The 19,779-nt window shown below is 54.5% G+C and overlaps 1 protein-coding gene across 1 annotated transcript in view; it reads left to right on the top strand.

Annotated features, from left to right (window-relative positions):
* The window catches only part of CACNA1B (calcium voltage-gated channel subunit alpha1 B), a 197,860-nt gene that overhangs the window by 89,318 nt on the left and 88,763 nt on the right, over window positions 1-19,779 (top strand). The window contains exons 16-20 of the mRNA XM_055334477.1: window positions 5,622-5,739; window positions 7,407-7,474; window positions 10,467-10,576; window positions 17,755-18,567; window positions 19,530-19,747. Coding sequence (XP_055190452.1) covers window positions 5,622-5,739; window positions 7,407-7,474; window positions 10,467-10,576; window positions 17,755-18,567; window positions 19,530-19,747 — 1,327 coding nt within the window. The remainder of the gene's footprint in view (window positions 1-5,621; window positions 5,740-7,406; window positions 7,475-10,466; window positions 10,577-17,754; window positions 18,568-19,529; window positions 19,748-19,779) is intronic.

Genomic DNA, 19,779 nt, shown 5'->3' with positions numbered 1-19,779 from the left:
AATCTTAAAAGCAACTCTGGAGAGAGATTCCTCACAGAAGAATGACAGTCTGATGGCAAAGGGTCAGGAGGTGACTTTGAAACACTGGGGGTCAGGCCGCATGACCCAAGAATGCCAATCCAGAGAGCTGAGGTTCAAGCATGAAGTGGAATTGGACATGTTCACAGGCAAATACGGAGAGTTACCATCTTCCTGATTACCCAAAGCACCACAGATATTTATGTATTTAGTAAAGCCAATGATTCAGAAGAAAAAAAGTAACATGACACCCAAGAAGAAATGAAAGACCTGAACCATTTCAGAAATTGAGTGATTAAAAATCTGCTTACCCAAGCCACCATGTTCTGGTAATTTCACAAGTGAATTCTACTAAAATTTGAGAAAGACGTCATTCCAATTTTATGCAGATGACTCCAGAGAAGACAAAAGGAAGGCACTCAGTTCACTTTATGAGACTACGGTAACCTTGATTAAAAAAAAAAAGACCCTAACTGAACTAACATGAATCTTCTCCTTAGTGACTTATAGGAAGAAACTCCAGCGAGGGAGCTGAAGTGGGGGTGGGGGGTGGCACAAAAAGGGAAACATTTATTTGCAGTAAATAAGGAGCTCACAGGAAATAACTTCCAAATCTGTGACTCCCCGTGTGGGATGAGTGGGTTCCTTTGATTTAGGGTTCAGAGCTTCGTCATTACAGAGGTGGGCATAAGGTCAGGCACATGTGCTCGGGAAACATGCCTATGCACGCATTGTCTGTTACGCTGACGGGGTTTGCGCTCCTCCTTGGAAGTAGATTTCACACTAGAATGAGGTATAGAGGTAACTGCCCTGCATTGTATGGCCTACCTACGCAGGTAGGGGTCAGGGACTGAGCCCTTCTGTTGCTTTCCTCTGAAAAGATAAGGTTAACATTCTTGTGGAGGAGGAGGCCAGTGGGGGTCTTAGGTCATGGTCACAAACACAGAGACAGAGGGAAGTAGTGACTAACCAAATTAGATATGCCTACAGGTTAACGAACTTGAGTTTATCCTAGAAACATGCAAGATGAACTAACATTGGAAAGTCTATTAATGTAATTCATCATTTTAGCCAATTAAGGAAAAACCATGTCATCAGAAAAAAGATGTGAACCCGGCAAGAGCATGGCACAGAGTGAGAGGGCAGGAGAAACAAACCTGGGAGATATGTTGTTCACTGTTGAGGCTGGATGACCAGCATGAGGAGATTCATCACAATCTCTACTTTATGTATGTCTGAAAATGTGCATAATGCATCCTTTTCTAAAAAAAGTAAAATTGCATGATAAAACCCAACACTCTTTTCAAGTAAAAACTCTTGGCAGATTATGCTGGTCTCAGTGGCCTTGGTGTAATAGGACAAGAAAATAGGAAATGCAATTTCTCAGGGTTGACAAAGAAAGAATAGTCACAGCCAAAATATTTGTGTACACCGAAAACTCAAATGTTGTGATTGCAGATGGTGTGGGACGATTTGGTTATCCACAGAGCAAAATGTGAAAATTGAATTTCTATGGCAATCTACTTTGTTCTAGATTTGAAATCAGTTTGGATAGATTAAGACTTAAATGTGAAAAGCAAATCTGAAGTTTTAGAAGGACGTGCAGGAGTGTGATGGTACTAACTCAAGGCAGGAAAGTCCCTCTTAAAATATAAGAAGCACAGATCATAAAGGAAAATATTGACAAATTAGACTGTTAAAATAGAAATTTCTGTGCATCAAAAGATACCACAGATAGATGTCTCTGAGAAGACATTTCCACCGTGTTACAATAACCACTGGAAGGTTAGTGTCCAGAACTTCCACAAATCAAAGAGAAAAGACAAATAACGTCATAGGAAAAGGCAGAGTGTAAACAAGTATACCAGAGGAGAGGAAGTTGAATGAGTTCTCTGATGAATAAACCTGTGAGAACTATTACTGGTGTTGCTAGAGATACAAATTAAACCCACCATGAGACAACCTCTCCACCTGTCAGTTTAGCAGAAATTTAGAAATCTAATATCAAGTTTTAGAGAAGATGTGGAGAAATAGGGATTCCTTTATGCTGCTGGTGGGTTGGTGGAACGAGTGTGGGTAGTAATTCCATAAAATCTAATAACTACAACTTGCATATGGGTGGTTCTTGTCGTGGGTCTGTGCTCTGGAAAGTCTCCTGCCCAGTTGTACAAGAAGATCCATGTGAGACATCAGGGCAGCATTATTTATAATAGTAAAAAACAGAAGTCACAGAAATGCTCATCATCACAAGAATGGATAAAAAAAGTGAGCCGTATTATCTATAGAGCAGGAAAATGAGCGACCTAGAATTAAAAGCATTAACATGGATGAATCTCACAAATAGAATATTAAGCAAAAAAAATGAGTAAGATTCAGAATAATACACAATATATGATACCATTTGAATAAGGACGAAATCATGCAAAACAATATTGTTTATGGCATACGTGTGGTGAAAGTATAAAGGCTTGCATGGGAATGATAATAGCAGACTTGGGTGATGGGGGAGTTCCACCCAAGGGGCGCCACCTTCTTTTGAATGCTGTGGTTCTCAAGCCAGGTAGTGGGTATACAGAGGTTGGTTAAAAATTATTCATCATCCCTTTCGTAGTGTTTGAAATAGTACATAATTAAAAAGTCAAAGGATACAAAAAGAGAAACTAAGAAATCATCCGAAGGAAGGCTGGCACAATATTCACATAAGCCAAAGCAGAAGCTAAAGGAAAAAAAGCATTTGGAAAAATAAATAAATATATTAAATAACAACGAAGAGAAGGCCGCAGTCATTAGCCTGCCCGACCTAAAAACTCGGCCTAAAAATACACTGAGCAAAAACTGCCAGAAGCACGTGGAAGTGTCCATCTTACAAGAGGGTTGTTAATACATTTCTATCAAACTGCAGGAGGAGGCTGACATCTGTGGACTCTGCACCCAGCTGACAGCAAACAAGACAGTCCTCATTTGGGGCACACAGGGCATTTGTGGAAACTGACTATATGTTCAGTACCCCAGGAAATTCCTACGAATATCGAAGAACTGTCATGCTATAGAACACGTTCCTGATGTAATGTAAATAAATACACAGACCTTGTGGAAAAAGTCATTTAAAATCTTCCCCCAGGTTTGAAAGCTGAAGGGCCAAGCTAAAGAAGACATTACAACGGACCTTATGAAATACTTGGAAGTGAACGATGACATCAAAACTTATGGAATGAGGTGGGAGTAATACTTAGAGGAAAGTTTATGAATGATCTTAAATGCAATGATCAAGATAAAAGAAAGACTGGAAATAAGCTAGTGATATACTCATTTCATAAACCTAGAAAAGAGAACAAGTAAACCAAAGAAAAATTGAAAGCAGGGAAAAAATGGTTAATAAGCAGATATTAGTGACACAAAACACCAAGGCAACAAAATCATAAAAAAAAGCAAACTTGCTCTCGGGAAGACTAATACGGCACCTCTGCAAGACTGGTCAAGAGAAAATGCACAAAAGTATAGCCCAGAAGGGAGGCATACCTACAGGAATGGGAGAGGTTGTCTTAAATCCCAAACAATATGGCCAGAGGTTTGAAAAGTAAGATGAAACATGCACTTTAATAGGAAAACCTCAAAGACATAAAGTAGCTCAAGAGGAAATGAAAAACCTGGGTAGCTTTCTAACCATGAAAGACAAGGGATCTGTAGAGCTCTTTCCCTGCCCTGGGCCTGGCATGTGTAAGATGAGCCTTACCAAGTCCATACAGTTCACTTGTGCCACAGAACACAAAATCAACATTCAAAAATGTGGCTTTTCTATGTGATGTAACCATTCAAGTAAAAAATTCAACGAAAATGAAAAATTTCATTCCAGAGGCAACAAAAGCTGTAAGGCACCCAGAAATCTGCAAACAGTATATAAGACTTTTATGGGTGAAATTATGACTTGTTATCAAAGGACCTACAGTTCTGGGCTCACAGGGGGTATATTTAAAATGGGGAGGCCTGAAAGGGGTCTGTTCTCCTAATTTAATTTCTTGGAATTCAGCATATTGATAATGTGGACAGGTCAATGTCCATGGATAGCCAAAGTGGTTCAGGAAGGAGGGTTTTGCCTCACTGTGTGTCGCGAATGTTTACAAAGCTACAGTGGAGGATCCTGAGATGTGAGGGCAGACCAGAGAACCCAGAAACAAGGCCAGGCTACATGGGAAGCTGGCCATAGGAAGAGGCTGGGCACAGAATATCTTAAAAAGTAGGTCTGAAAACTGGCTTTCTGCTGGGGAAAAGCCAATCTCCGGGTCCATGGATACACAGAGTGGTAACCATACACTGCAAGTGGATTAGAAATCCACCTGTGAAGGACCAGACTTCAAAGTGGTTCAAAGAAGACATAAGAATATTTGTAGGAATATTTGTAGTATTTGTAGGAATTTGTAGGAGAAGAATTTCTCAGCTGCTTCACAGTTTGTCAGGACACAGACATGAGCTGCAAGCATGTGTAGTCGCTCCTGCAGACGGAGGGTGACAATGAGCCAGAGGATGTGTGGAAGTGTCACCATCAGCATGAGGAAGACGAGTCCAGGAGACCCCAGAAGATGACCCTGACCCACTGGCCCTCTTGCCCCTGTGATGATGCAGCTTAGGGTGCACACTTTGGAAATGTCTCGTGAAATCAGAGGTGCACCCGCCTGCTGCCTGGCCACCCCAGGTGTGTGCAGACCTTTCACATGTTCACTGAGGCTCAGTGGCAAATCCCTGGAAAGAAGGAAGGTGCCTGTTGGGAGGCACATGGGTGGATGGCCTGCAGGGACCCTGTGGGGTGGGGGGATGGGAGTAAGCTCATTTGCATGCCTTGTACAGACAAACCTCAAAGATACGGTACTGGGTGAGGATGACCAGATGAAGAACGGTGTGTGCAGTCTCATATCTTCCCACGAGCATTTAAGGCATGTGTGGTGTATTTTGCATGTAAATGCATGTGTGTGGTGTAGGGGGAGCCCTGCTGGCATGGTTCCCCCGCCCCAGCTTTGTGACTGGGGTCTTCAGGTGGGAGTGACTGTGGGCAGTGGGATGCAAATGGACAGATGTGAGCTGGATTCGTTTTGACAGGTAGACACGTGAACGTCTGTTTGTTATCTTCTTGTACTTTCCAAAAATACAGTAGCAAAGACCCACATGCTTCCCGGTGGGGCAAGGATTGCATTTGGCCACACTTGCTGGACCCACTGTCCCCTGGACTGTCCCGTCAGGGCCCGGTGGCTCTGGGAGCAGGGTGCTTTGTCCTCCCAGCCCGGCCTCATTTCTCCAGCTTGTTGCTACAATCCTCTTCCTTGCCTTTGCTCACACTTCCCTTCAGTGTGGTGCTTCCTTTCCTTCCATTTTTGGCCAAAAAGCTAGAACATTGTCATCTTTTGAGGCCTGACCCAGCTTAGCAGCAGCCTTGTCTTTCTGGAAGTTTCTCTGGAGGACCCTGGGCCACCTTGGCCTCTGGAAGCACCATCTAGGAATCTGTGTGCAGGTGTGCCCCCGGGCTCCTGGGATGCAGCCGTGTCTTGACCCTGAGCGTGCATGTGGGTGAAGGCAGCCACGCAGGCATGCCCTGTGGTGCTATCCCTCCACAGATCCTAACAGGAGAGGACTGGAATGCGGTGATGTATCACGGGATCGAGTCACAAGGCGGAGTCAGCAAAGGCATGTTCTCCTCCTTTTACTTCATCGTCCTGACGCTGTTTGGAAATTGTATCCTTCTGCGCGGCTGGGGTGCAGCCTGGTCAGTGGTTGGCTGGGGCCCGCTTCTCCCACTTCCCCCAGGAGGACGGGAAGGGTGTTGTTGAGGGCCAGGACACATGAGGCATCAGTGGGGTCCCACGGCTGGGGAGGGAGATTGGGGCTGAGCAGAGGCATTCAGGCTCTCATGCTCCTCCACACGTCTACATCCCCCAATCAAAGCTCAGGGTCTAGTGCACAGATATGTGTGCTGACGCTATGGCCTGGGGACCTAACTTTGAGCCATGCCATAGCAAACACCCTGCAGAGCCTGGAGAAAGGTCTGAGCTGGCTGCAAGCACCTGTGGGTTGTCTTCTCCCAGACTGACCTATGGGCTCGGCCTCCTCTCCCTGTGTGAGCACCTGGACACCTGCCCCTGCCTTGCTGGCTCTCATGCCAGCCTATGACCTGGGACCCTGCGCACTTTGTTCTCTTGGCCTCCACTGGCCTGTCCTTCCCACTGCGGCTCCGATCAGCCCTGGACCCAGGGCAGGGGGCCCTGCCTCCCTCAGGGCTGAGCATGAGGCCCAGGAAAGAGTCAGGGGGCTTGGGAGGGGCAGGGCTCGCATCCCTGTTTAGCAGGTGGCAGGGACCTGGGCGCTGGTGGAGAGGAAACCCCAAAGTGGCAGCCATGCTTAACAGGGAAGGTAGGGGCCTACAGCTTGGCCTCAGATGGGGGACAGGGTTGAGACTAAGTGGGGTCCACAGGGAGGTGCCCCCCCCCCCAACTAAGCAGCAGCCCAAGGCTCATCGCAGCTCCTTCTGATGCTACACAGGCCTGGTGTGTCAGTGGTCAGGCCTTGGGCTGGCCAATGGGAATCCGTTCCTCTGCCACCACATCTCTCTGGCTGGGGTTCTCTGGGGTGGTGGTGGCTGTGCTTAGCATGGGGAAGCAGCCCCCAACCTCAGTGTCCTGTCCTTGGGGCCCTGCTGGAGCCCTGAGCACCATGCCTGTGAGGTGATGCTCTGGCATGTGGGTGCCTTTCCCTGCAGGGCTGGGTCTGGACCAGCAATAGGTCTGTTGCTGCTGCTCAAGCCTTGCACTGGTGGGAACCGTCGAGGCCTGGGTGGGGAGGGGTGGAGGTGAATCCCGGGCCCATGGTGCAAGAGGCCACCTTGAGGGTGTGGCTTGGCCCCCTGAGGATGTTGCCAATGTCTGAGACAGCCTGCTTGCTTAAGGAGAAGGTGCTGGGCTGTACCCAGGCCTGCTGCTCAATATCCCACGACAACAGAGGGATGGCTCCAAACGTCAGCAGAGCCAAGGAATGAGCTGATGCCTGGGGAAGGCCTGAGTCTGTGGGAGTGGCGCTGAGGCAGGGCACAGAGTGCAGGGAGGGGACAGTTCCAGGGAGGGGCTGCTCTCAGGACAGGGGCTTGTGGGAAGAGGTGCCTAGGGACATTGAAATGACCCGGGTGAGTGCCCGATCTGAGACATGGGAAGGTGGTACAGGGCAGCAGCTCTGGTCGCTGAGCTGGGCTGTGTCTGGAGTAACAGGGCCCTGAGGAGCAAGGGGATTGAGGGGCGTGTGGCCACCAAGGAAAGGAGGCTGAGGGGGATGGGGTTCTGCTCCCCATGGGGGAAGCCACGGGACGCTGGATGGGGGCAGAAGGGCTCCTTTCCTTAGCTGGAGCCAACCAGACACGCTACTGAATGTCTTCCTGGCCATTGCCGTGGACAACCTTGCCAATGCTCAGGAGCTGACCAAGGTATGTGCACGGGGACGCCGCCTGCAGCTGGGAGGAGCCAGAGGGACAGGGGCAGCAGGCCGTGTCACTAGGCCTGAGCCCAGACATCCATGAAGAGCACCAGGCCAGGGTTCAGGATCCATGTGACCACTGTCCAGGGGAGCCTCCTCAAGGTCCCAGATAGGTAGAGGTTAGGCTGCCCCTCGGGTGTGGCACATGGTACTGAGGAAGCTGAAGGTACCATACCTGGATGGGCAGCTCCTGGGGAAGCCAAGACCTGTAAGGAGTGGCCAGGAAGGCAGGAGGGAGGATGAGGAGGTACGGGCTAGAGATGACCCTAAGTGGTAGGGGGCAGACTGCATTGGCCTAGGGGTCAAAGACCAGGAGGAGGTGTGGCTGAAGGAAGGGGCAGTTGTTCCCCAGCCAGAGGGATGCATCAGGTGGGCTTAAGGGACATCCACCCCTGAAGGCCCTAAAGGGAGGTGTGGGATTGTCTGTGCTCATCCCTGGGCCATGAGGGGCCTCTGTGGGCAGTCTGAGTGTGCACAGTGGAAGCTTGGGTGGTTCCGTCCATAGATGCTGGGCCTGGCTGGGCCTGGAGGAGCAGCTGCTGCCCCTGGTCAGCTCGTCTGGGCCTCAGCAGGACAGCCTCTTCTCCTGGCGGTACCCAGCAGGCAGCATCTAATACTCATCTCTCATCCTTGAACCTGGCGGGGGATGTGATTACATGTGTCTTCCCCTATGGCTTCCTTCCTGATGACACAGCCCCCTGCCTGGTTACCTTCACCCTCACACCATGGATGGTGTAGCTGGGTTTCCTGCTGCTTTGGCCTCAGGCTTGTGCTATGACCCGCTCTGGCTCCCAGTATGGGGGGTATGGCTGCAGGAGTCCCTGCCCTCCTGGCTGAGCGTGTGGCCTGTTGGGGCACGGTTGGGGGGAGAACCCTTGTATCCACAGAGCACTCCTCTTTGAGTGGAGCTGTGCTGGAGCACACACCTATGCACATCCCTGTGTGTGTCTGATGCAGTCCAGCTCTAACCACCTAGCACGTCCTGGCTCTCACACCGAGGAAGGCACACCTGTGCTACTCTGCTTCTGGTGGTGTGTGTGGTCCAGTGCCCCTGCTGCCCCCACCCTGCTCTCTGGAAGGAGGGCTCCAGGTAGAGGCAGGCCTAGTCAGTGTGTCTTCCTTTGCTCCTGCTCAGACTTCCTCTCTTCCTGGCACAGATGCAGGCTGCGGCAGTGCCTGTGGGTACAGATGCCTCCCTTGCTCTGGCAGCTGCCTTCCCAGGACCTGGAAGGCCCACTGGGCTGCTCATTTCTGCTGTTGGCCAGGACTCAGCCCTCTAGGAGTGGCTGAAGAATGACTGTCCCTGGCTCCTGGCTGGGCTCCTGGCTGGGCTAATGGGGGCACAGGTGGGTGGGGGGAGAACCCTTGTATCCACAGAGCACATCTTGGTGTCAGGATTTCCAGGACCATGTGAACTGGGGCTGCCCAGGAGCACCGGCTGTCTTGAGCACAGGGCTGAGCTTGAGAGCCCCAAGTTCTCACTGTCTCTTCAAGTTGTGCTGTGGGTGAAGACATGTCAGAGAGGTGATGTCCTTGGGACCCTGTCTCCAGGAACAGACTGCTTGTGCAATGGCACTTTTGGGCCACCTGACCTAATTCAGGAATTCCCTTTCTTTGGGAGTTGGGGCAGGCAGAGGCCTCACTGTATCAGGCTGTGGGGCATTTCCTGGGATGGCTATCTCTCCTTATGTTCCCAGAATGTATTACAGCGTCAGGTTCTTTTCAAAGTGGAAATAAACTCAGTGGAGTTTGTAGAAACTCATCCTCTGCCCTGGAGGGCTGTCGACCAGGGTGGAGTCCATAGTTTAAAGACGGACCTTGTGGGGGGTGCAAAAAATAGATGGACCTCGATAGGGGAATTCTGTGATAGATCAGGCTTTGCTTCCTCTTTGGGGCCTCAAGCTTGAGGACCTCTTCAGTATGGCGGAGAATCTGCAGGCAGCTAACAGGAGTCTTAGTTTTTGTCATTTTGGGGGCCTCTAGGAGAAGATTTTGGACATTTTGGGCCACACTGGGAATGCCACTTTCCATGGAAGCCAGGCAGGCCAGGGAATTGGGGTTTTTTTGGGGAAAATAATGGTGGTTTCAGCAGTCTAGTTGGATGACGTGGAGGCCTTGGTTTCCCTTCCTGGGCCCACGGGCTTAGCCCAGAGCTTTTCATCCAGATCCCAGGAGCAGAGCATGTTGGTTTTGCCTAGTGACATGGGGTCAGGGCCAAAAGGCCTGCCCAGGTGTCCACTCCCCTTCCCATGGAGGGCAGAGACAGGTCAGGTTATCTGTACATGTGTCAGAGAGCTGTGGGGTCCTCCCCAGGAGTTCGGTGGTGGAGGGAACACAGTCAGACACTGTGAGTGGCTGTCCAGGTGGATACAGGGAGGGACTTTCTCCAGTCACAGCTGGGGGCAGGTAGGAAAGCTCAGAGACTGGGAGGTGCCCCTGCTAGACCCACTCCTGGTGACAATTTCTGCGGGCCATGCTGGGCCAGGACCTAGGCTCAGGGTGCAGAGACCCATCTTTTGCTTTTGCTCATGGCTCTGGAGCAGAGACTAACTTCGTCCAAGTGACAGGTTCTCCTGTGGTGGAGGGGCAGTAGGTGAGAAGAAAGGACGGATGGGCTTGCATTTGGACAGCACCAAGTCTGAAACGCTGTGGGACAAGCATGTAGGCAGCAGCTGGGTCCCTGCGGCTTCAGCTCAGGAATGGGGGTGTAAGTCACCAGCTATGAGCACCTGGGAGACAGCCCATGGCGAAAGGTGTTGAGGCAGGTACAGAAGGGGGGGGGGTCCCTGAAGGCTACCAGGGAGCTCAATGCTGGAGCTGCTGCCTGGCCCACAGGTTCAGAGGGCAGGAAGGACTCAGAGACCACGAGAGGAAGAGCTGATGCCTTCAGCACAGATGCAGCACTCCCAAGGCTAGCTGCACCCTTCTGTCTGTTCAAACAGGACGAAGAGGAGATGGAAGAAGCAGCCAATCAGAAGCTTGCTCTGCAAAAGGCCAAAGAAGTGGCTGAAGTCAGCCCCATGTCTGCTGCAAACATCTCCATTGCTGCTGCGTAAGGCTCTTGGGGGTGGATAGCCAGGTGGTGGGTGGGGGCTGCTGCAGAGTCTGGCAGCTGGGCCCTCAGCAGAACACTCCTTCTGGGGGCTTTCTGTTTCCCTTGCGTTGGCTGGAGCCTCTTAGGACACAGCCCCCTCCCCAGCCCCAGGAGCTGTGATGAGAAGGAATGGCTCCCTCCTGTGGGAGCTTTTGAGAAGAGGGTTCACCAGGAAGAGCCTTCATGGCTTCTCCCAGGTTGAGTTGGAGCAGGGTGTGGCAGTGCATGGCTCTCCCATCATGGGTAAGATTGGCTCTGATTCACTCCTCAGCAGTCCTGGGTGGCTCCCGTGAGCCAGAGGATTCCAGCTGGTACTTCAGGAGCCCAAGAGACTTCATGCAGTTTCCCAAATGGCTTTGAGGTTTTGGTACAGGAACAGAGGTCAAGGGGAAGCCTTGATGAGGAGAAAAGGTGAAGGCAGGGCCGAGGATTCCCTGGTGCAGCTGGGCCTCATGGCATGTTGCAGAGCCACATTTGGAAGTGTTAGGGCCTTCAGAGTTGGGACAGAGTGCCCAGCCCAGGGCCAAAGGCTGCAGTGTCCTGGGGGAGGTCGCCGCTGGGGACAGGGAGGAATGGAAGGTGAAAGGAAAGTCTGGCCTAACGTCGGGGTGGCTGTGAGAGAGCACAGAGAAGCTCTTTTGTTGGAAGCTTGCTCTCTAGGCCAGGCCAAGTCCATCTGGAGCTGCTGACATATCTTGGGTGGCACGCCCACCCCACCACATAGCTTCTACCTCCCATCCTAGTCCCGCTGGCCTCCCTCCCTCTCCGTGTTCCCTAGGGCCAGCCTGAGGTATGTCTGTGGTGACACATGCATCTGTGCTGCTGGGTGTGCTGGCATGTGGATGAGTTTGCTGGGAGCGTGGGTGTGCAGGTATGAGTGTGTGTGCACATCATGCAGCCCTATTCTGGTCTGGCTGTCCCCAGGGTGATGGCCTGGGTTCTAGGAAGGCCTTGTGCAGAGGACCAGCCCCTCAGCCAAGTAGGAAGCCCTGGCCTCTGGAGAAGAAGCAGCTAGAGGAGTTACGGGCCCCTGGCGGGTCTGGGCAGGGATGCAGGAGGCCTGCGGGGAGCCAGGCAGGACACGGAGTCGGAGTCGTTACTCAGCTGCTGGGTGGCTTGGTGTCCAGTTGTCTCTGCGTTTTGTTTGGCCGATTCAATGACTCGGTCGGCTTGGTCCTGGGCTTGCTCTGAGGAGGTTGTGGTGATCCAGCAGACGGCCCCTTCTCCTGGAGCTTTGTAGACTGCTGGTGGTCTGCTTTAGCAGAGGTTGCGGGTGAGCCTTTCGCATATTCATTGGGTCTTATGGGTTTCTGTTTGGCATTTGCCTCTTCTGCTCTGGGAGCTGAGTGCACTGCCCCCCAGGCCCCATACCTGCCAGAGCTGCCTACACCTTAGGGGTTTGTGGCGGGTCTCCATTCCCATTGGGGCTGAGACCCCAGAGAGGCAGGCACTGGGGTCCTCAGCACAACCCTGGAGACCATGTCAGGCCACCAAGGAAGGTCTGGAGGTTCCTTATCTGGGGACACTGCTACGTAGGTACAGGGCTGCACAGGGCATGCCCAGGGTATCTGACAATACCAGCTGTTGGCCTGGTCACCACCCTGTGCTGCTTTTCTCCTGGGGATGCACAGGTGTGCTGCCTCATGGTGGCTCCTGAGCTTGGTGTCAGCTCATTCCTGTTGTGCCAGCCTGCAGTGTGTCCAGGCATGGGCTCTGTGCTCCCCTTCTCGGGCTAGCTATAGGCCCTGTAGGTTCTCTGGAGATATAGGTGCTGGAGCTTTGTCCTATAAGGCATGTCCCCAGTCTGCCTCTGTCACACACGGCCGTCAGCGTGATGTGGTCACTGAAGATCCTGCCCACTGGGCCAGGTCTCAATTCCTGGGTGTGTGTGGGACAAGGTGTTGGTGTTTGCTTTCCTGTTTGTATGGAGACCTCTGAGCCCTGGAAGCTGAGGCTCAGGCTCCTGTCTGTCTGTTCACTGCCCCCCAACCTCCCAGCTGTTTCTGCTCTCCTGGTGAGTCGTATTGGGTGGACAGGCGGCTCCTGCTTCTTCCCCCTCTGCTGGGCTGGGGTGAGAGCGAGATCCCTGCGTGACACGCATCTCCATGCTGCTCCCCACAGCCATGCTGTGTGGTCTGTAAAGTGAGAGGACTGGTCCAGAAATTCTCTGTGATGCCTTGGGTGCTGAGGGGCCCTTACTGCCTTTAATGTTGAGAGGCTCCCCTGGGCTGTGTAGCTTCACCTGAGGGGCTCCATGCGCGGTCCCTTGGAGTTGGGCTTCAGCCTCAGGTGACCAGGGGGGGAAGGGATGCTAGGGGTGACAGCTCTCTGCTGTCACCCTTTTCCTCACCTGGACTTCCAAGTGCTGCTGCACACACTCACTCACACCCTTCACTCAGCTTCCATGATTCACAGTCCCCGACAGTCACTGTCACATGCACTCATGCTCACACACGTTCACACTCACACACATGCTTAGTCACAACCTCCTGCTCATTCACACACTTACATCCACACTCACACTCAGTCACACACTGATTTGCACATTCTTTCTTTCTCTCTCACACACACCTATTTGCACCCAGGACCTGCAGGTGGATGAGCGGCTTTGAACACCTCACAAATGTGTGTAGACTCAGCCATGAGGAGGAGGAGCTGGGAAGCCATGTAGTTCTCCCCAGGGGAAACATCCTTAAGGGGGAATGATGGTAGAGATTTTTGGTTTCTCTGTTGATTCTGGAAAAGATTCCAGAAAGTCACTAGGAAATGGCTTGGATTACACCCAAAGGAAGTGGGTTGGAGATGTAGCCTCTTTGCCCTTGGGAGGGTTGTGGAGGCACCTGGTTTAAAGCCTGAGGAGGCAAGGGGACTGGTGCAGGGTGGACAGACAGCAGGGCTCAGGTGAAGCCTAAAGGTAAGGTGTTCTGTGGCAGCTGGCCTTGATCCATCCTGAAGGCACGGCAGGTGCACAGGTCATCCCACCATGGCCCCGTGGGAGTGGGACACCAAGTGGCAGGGGAGGGCCACTTGGAATTTAGGGGCATGTGGTGCTGGCTCTTTCCAACCCTACTGCCCTTCTAGGGGCAGAGCGTGCTGAGCTGGAGTGGATGGGTCCCCAGCTCACAGCTCCCTGTCTTCCAGCCATGGTGGGGTGTGCTGTGTTCTTTTCAATGTCACTTCTCTGCCGATGCTCTTTCTTTCTCAACTTCTCTTTTACCCCGAGGTCTCAACTGGTGCCCATTCTGATGGAAGCGTCCCTGGCCTCCTGCCCAGATGCACACTGCAGCCTGCACCCTGACCTGATGTGGCTTAAATGTGTTCTGTGTCCCTTAGAACCCTCTCTGGTTTTCTCACTTGTGTTTTGTTTTGTTTTTTGCATGTGCAGTTTTGTAAAGCACACTCGAGGTGCTGTATCTCGCAGCTCATCTGTCTCCAGCGTAAACTCACCGTGAGTTGCTCTGCTACGATACCCATCTGTGGCTTCATGGCAGCTACATGCGAACACCCCCCTCCACTCCTAACTGCTTTTCCACCTCAAACCACTTGCTTCGAGGGCAGCTCCAGGAAACCCTTCTGCAGCTGACAGGGGACAGTGGGCATGCTTCCTGACATTCCCGAGCCCTGCTCATGGGCATCAGGCTCTCTGAGCTCAGCCCTTCCTCCTCTCCCTCCTGGTCCTCTTGTCTGCTGTCTGTGTGCTGTCCCTCTGGTGTCTTGAGGCTCTCTGCTTCTCCTGAGGTGGCCACTGCTATCTCCTCGTGGTTCCCACAAAGTAGAGTGTTCACTAGGACTCACTGAGGATATTTATGGGGTCCTCCTGCCCCATCCTTTTTGACTTGAGAGAGAAAGTATCTGTGATCCTTAGGGAGTTGTCCTAGCAAGAGCAGAGCTGCTGTCTCATGATAGCCCAGAGCCTGAGGCAGAGCCATAGAAACCACAGCATGTCCCTCTTGGAGGTGACACCAGTCTGACTGGGGAAGTGGTCCTGGGGACGCTTACCCCTGGGGGCTTCCTCCCGGGGCTAAAACCAACTCTTGCAGGTGAGAAGTCCCTGGTGTGGTTGAGTCTAGTCAGCACACCTGGATGGGCGTAGCCAGGTGCTCTCTCTATGTTCAGGTGGTGTGGGAGCTCTTGCCACCCCGGAGCCACCTGTTCCCTACTCAGCTAGCATAAGGCTAAATTGGGCTTGCACTTGGGACTGCTGGCAGTTGGGGCTCTGATGTCTCACAGAGTAAGAAAGTTGGATCCTGGATGACTGATTCACAGGGTGGAGTGGGATGTGGATGTAGGTATCGATGGCATCACAGTGAGGGCTGCTTTACGTTATCAGCAGCTATGGGTATCTGGCTCTGTTATCCCAGAGACCTCAAAGCAGAGCCATGCCACTGAGGCTCCTTTTTGGGTCCTTCAGGCATCCACAGCCTGGGTTGGGTGTGGCTGGATAGGGCTACACCAGCAAGGGGGTCGAGACACTGTGGAGCTGCTGCCCCATGTGACTCCTTACAGGGCCTTTTAAAATAAGGACTTTGCCTGAATTATCGTCACGGTGCATCAGATAGTAGTCTGGCCCCCACCTTCGTGTTCTTGCTGCTGGTGAACCAGGTGGAGAGGTAGAGAGTGAGAGGCCAGTGGTGGCCACACTACTTTAATGTGCCAGACAGAGCAAGGACAGAACAGCAGCTGGGGGGTGCAGGCTGGCTCAGGCACTGACAAGGAGGACAGGCCTGGTGCAGACCAGAGAGGGAGCCAGGATATTACGGAGGGGTGAGTGGGCCAGACAGTTTGAGGTGGTGTTACGGCCCAGAGAGGCCGAGAAACCCAGGCTGCTCAGGGTCTTGCTCCCCTGGGAAGTTCTGAGGGGAGTCCATCAGCCTCATTTAGCAGGTAGCTCACTCCTTTGTGAAGTGTAGCTGGTTCCTGGGAGAGAAGTTGCTGCAGCTCAGTGTCAGGGCGAGGGCAGAGCCATGTCAGCAGGAACCCATCCTCACCTGAGCTCCGAGCCACTGCAGTGTCTCCATCGTCGTTACTGCCGGCCCGCTCTGACAGAGAACTGGCCTCCAGGTCTTGGGCTGCATCCAACACTGACCCTGCTGATCAAGCAGAGCGGAGTCTAGGCCTATGTCAGGCTGCCGGCCTGGCTGTCTGTCTTCACGGGCTCCTATGCCTGAGGAGTGCCCCTTAGTGCTGTCATCCACTTCACACAATTCAGCATTGTTTGGAGTTGGGTCATTTGTTTTGGTGCCAGGCTGGGATGGGTAGGTCCCCAGTGGCTCTAGGCTGAAGCTGAAGAAACAGAAGGTGTTAGGACTGTTGCAAGGAGTCCCCAGGATCAGGGAAGCACATGTGTCAGAGGAGGCAGGTCAGGGCCTACTGTGGCAGCCGAAGGTGTGGGTTAGCAGATGGCCAGAGAGTCTGACAGTTGTTCCCTGTGCATTGCCCTGCCTGCCCACAGTATGGACTCCTAGGTGCAAGTCAGATATTGTATTCTTCTGCCTCCGTGTTTTTGATGCACTGCCCTGGAAATGGCTCCCCACGCTGGAGCTTGGACTTCACCTCCAAAGAGGTAGGCTTTGGCATCATAAACTTTGTGCAGGTCAATTGCAGGGACTAGGCTTTTCCCACACCTGGCCACCTCTGTCTTTGCAGGTCAGCATGGTGCTCAGTGACCCAGGGCACTGGAGCTGGTGGCCTGTCCAGCCTGGGCCCTGGTTTGAGGCCCCTCAGGCTGTGACTCTGTGCCGTCAGTGCAGTTGGGGTCTGGCTAAGGCCTCGCATCTTTAGATGACCTTTTTTTTTTTTCTGTTTTGCCTTTGCCTGCGTCTGATCCTGGCTCCGTCAGTGACTTGCTGTGGGGCCCTCTGTGAGTCACGCCTTCTAATAAGTTCAGTGTCTTTACCTGTGAAATGGGGACAGGAGCAGCACCTAATTCCTGAGGTAGTTGTGAGGATTGGATGAGGTGGGCACTGTAGCCCATAGCACAGTGTGGCTCTGAACAACACAGGTGCTACTACCACCACCACCAGGGTGGGTCTAGAAACCTCCAGAGGCTGAAGGACAAGACTCTGGCCTCAGATGAGGTTTCTGCTTGGCCGAGGTGGGACTGAGGTCGCCTACTTTGGAGGCCTTTTTCAGCACAGATTCCAGAATGCAAATAGCTTCCTGTGTACCCTGGGCTGTGGAGCCCCACATGGGACCGTGTGGGTGAGGCTGGAGGGGGTCAAGCCTTTGGTAGCCTGTGCAGTGAGGGCCAAGACTCTGGAGCACCATGCCTGGTGTTGGAGGGCTCCTCTCTGCTCGGGTGGATGGACTGGGCTCTCTGTGGAGCCAGGAGAAGGGAGGGCATTGAGGAACACAGGAGATTGCATCTCTAGCCCTAGACCTAACTGCTAGGTTCCTGGGAGCAAGTGGTCACTGAACCAAATGGCAGCTGCCCAGATGGGGCTGACCAGCTTAGGCACAGCTTACCCTTTGCCCCTGATAGGGCTGCTGCCACTGTCCCCTTGCTCCCCAGGCTGCTGCCTGCCTCATTCCCAAGGACCCGCCTCTTCTCAGGGTTTCTCACAAACATCCCTGTCTCCTTCTGGCCAGTGGCTGTTTTTCTGGAAGTGGAGATAGAGAAGCCCCTCCCCGGGCAGCTCTACTCTATGTTACAGCAAGGCCCGCGCTCCAGGACTGCTGAAGGGGGCTCGCGGCCTTCTGCCTCTTCCTTAGCCCTGCCCCATTTGGGCGCTGCCCCCTACTCTCCCCATGTTGGCCTTCCTGGCTGGCAGCTCACCTGCCCTGGAAGCCTGTCTGCCACCTCATGCTGGTGCCTATCATTCCCACTGCCCTGCGTCCCTTGGCCAAGGGCCCCTGTACACCCTCGAGGGTGGCCTTGAGCCCCGCCCCCAGGCTGTTGCTCTCACAGTCTCTGGGATCACGACGCGGTAGGGGCAGTGCTGAATCCTTGTTACCCTGGGTATCGCCTCCTTGTTCTGCACTGACTGCTGGCGGTCTTGAGGGCTCCTGCCACCCCCCCCCCCGCACCCTCTCTGCCATCCCTTCATCGCTGTGTCCATCTGTGGCTTCCCTGTGAGGCAGGGAGGTTGGAGAGCGGCTCAGGGGGCCTCCGCTCACTGCCGGTCTCCCCACAGCAGGCCGCAGAACTCGGCCAAGGCGCGCTCGGTGTGGGAGCAGCGGGCCAGCCAGCTGCGGCTGCAGAACCTGCGGGCCAGCTGCGAGGCGCTGTACAGCGAGATGGACCCGGACGAGCGGCTGCGCTACGCCACCACGCGCCACCTGCGCCCCGACATGAAGACGCACCTGGACCGGCCGCTCGTGGTGGAGCTAGGCCGCGACGGGCCGCGGGTTCCCGCCGGGGGCAAGGCCCGGCCCGAGGCCGCGGAGGCCGCAGAGGGCGCCGACCCGCCGCGCAGGCATCACCGGCACCGCGACAAGGCCCCGGCCCCCGGCCCGGCCCCCGGCCCGGCCCCGGCCCCGGCCGCGGCGGCAGCGGGCGAGCAGGACAGGGCGGACGGCCCGAAGGCCGAGGGCGGGGAGCCGGGGGCCCGGGAGGAGCGGCCGCGGCCGCACGGCAGCCGCAGCAAGGAGGCCCGGAGCGAGCGCGGCCGCGGCCCGGGCCCCGAGGGCGGCCGGCGCCACCACCGGCGCGGCTCCCCGGAGGAGGCGGCCGAGCGGGAGCCCCGGCGCCACCGCGCCCACCGGCACGCGCCCGAGCCGGGCAAGGAGGGCGGCGCGGCCGGGCCCAAGGGCGAGCGGCGAGCGCGCCACCGCGGCGGGCCCCGGGCTGGGCCCAGGGAGGCCGGCAGCGGGGAGGAGCCGGCGCGGCGGCACCGAGCGCGGCACAAGGCGCTGCCCACGCACGAGGACGCGGAGAAGGAGGCCGCGGAGAAGGAGGGCGAGGCCGAGGACCGCGACAAGGAGAAGGAGCTGCGGAACCACCAGCCCAAGTGAGGGAGCGAGGGCCGGCCGGGTGGGGTCTGCAGTGGAGGCGGGGGGGGGGGGGGGGGGGCTGGGGGGGCTGCCCCGCTGCCCCACCACGCCCTGTGCCACTCTCCCTCTGCGATGGTGACCATCCTGCCTCGTGGGGTGACGCGTAGGATAATTAAACCTGCATGGGGGGGGCAGCAGTGAACGTCGGCAGGAGGGGAAGAGGACAGGGGGAAAATTGTTGGGGCTGGTTTCGGACACGTTGGTGTGGGAAGAGTCTAGTAGCCCAGGGAAAAGAGAAAATAGGGGAGAGCCTGAGGGAGGCCTGAGGAGGCCACTGCGCTAAATGGTAGAAGGGAAGAGGGCCCTGCTGGGTGACCGTGACACACAGGGCCTCCTGCCTGGCCACAGCAGCGCCACACAGACTGCTTCCTGGCTGGGACAGGATCCGACTCCAATTCTGTGAGAAACCTGGTGTCACAGGAGTCCCCAAGCTAAGGCCCATAGTCTGGGTGCCTGCCGTGGGCCACAGACCTCTCAGAACTCATGTAACTGGAGGCCACAGCTCAGGATCAGCCCAGTCCAGGCACCGTCTTTATGTACAGAGCTCTGTGCTGGTGTGGCAGGGCTCCAGGTGGAGTAGCTTAGGGAAATATCCTCTTCCAGGCTTCTTCATTCTGCAAACAGTCCCCCTACCCCCACTCCACTGTGTGTGTGTATGTATGTATATATGTATACATACGTATACTCCATGTCAGCCATGTCTGGTCTTAGGCCAGGGACAGTCAGGGGAGTCAGCCCCATTTTACCTTTCAGATCTGAAAACACAGATTAAGTGATAAAAACCATATGAAATGCCAGAGTAGCAGAGGAATGGGTCAGGGATTTATCTGATCTGGATGAGGGCATAAGGAGCTGGATTTTGCAGACTGGATAGCATTTTGGGGCTGCATCAGACTCTAATATATATTCTTGGTTGCAGGGAGCCACACGGTGACCTAGAAGCCAGTGGGACGATGGGTGTGGGCCCTGTACATGCATTGCCCAGCACTTGTCTACAGAAGGTGGAGGAACAGCCAGAGGATGCAGATAATCAGCGGAATGTCACACGGATGGGCAGCCAACCCTCAGACCTGAGTGCCACTGTGCATATCCCAGTGACGCTGACCGGTCCTCCTGGGGACACTGCGGCTGTTCCCAGTGAGTATCTCCCCATATCAGCGGGGCAGGCT

The sequence above is a fragment of the Nyctereutes procyonoides genome, unplaced genomic scaffold, assembly GCF_905146905.1.
Source record: "Nyctereutes procyonoides isolate TBG_1078 unplaced genomic scaffold, NYPRO_anot_genome, whole genome shotgun sequence".
Taxonomy (NCBI): domain Eukaryota; kingdom Metazoa; phylum Chordata; class Mammalia; order Carnivora; family Canidae; genus Nyctereutes; species Nyctereutes procyonoides.
This window is presented reverse-complemented; position numbering and strand designations above follow the sequence as displayed.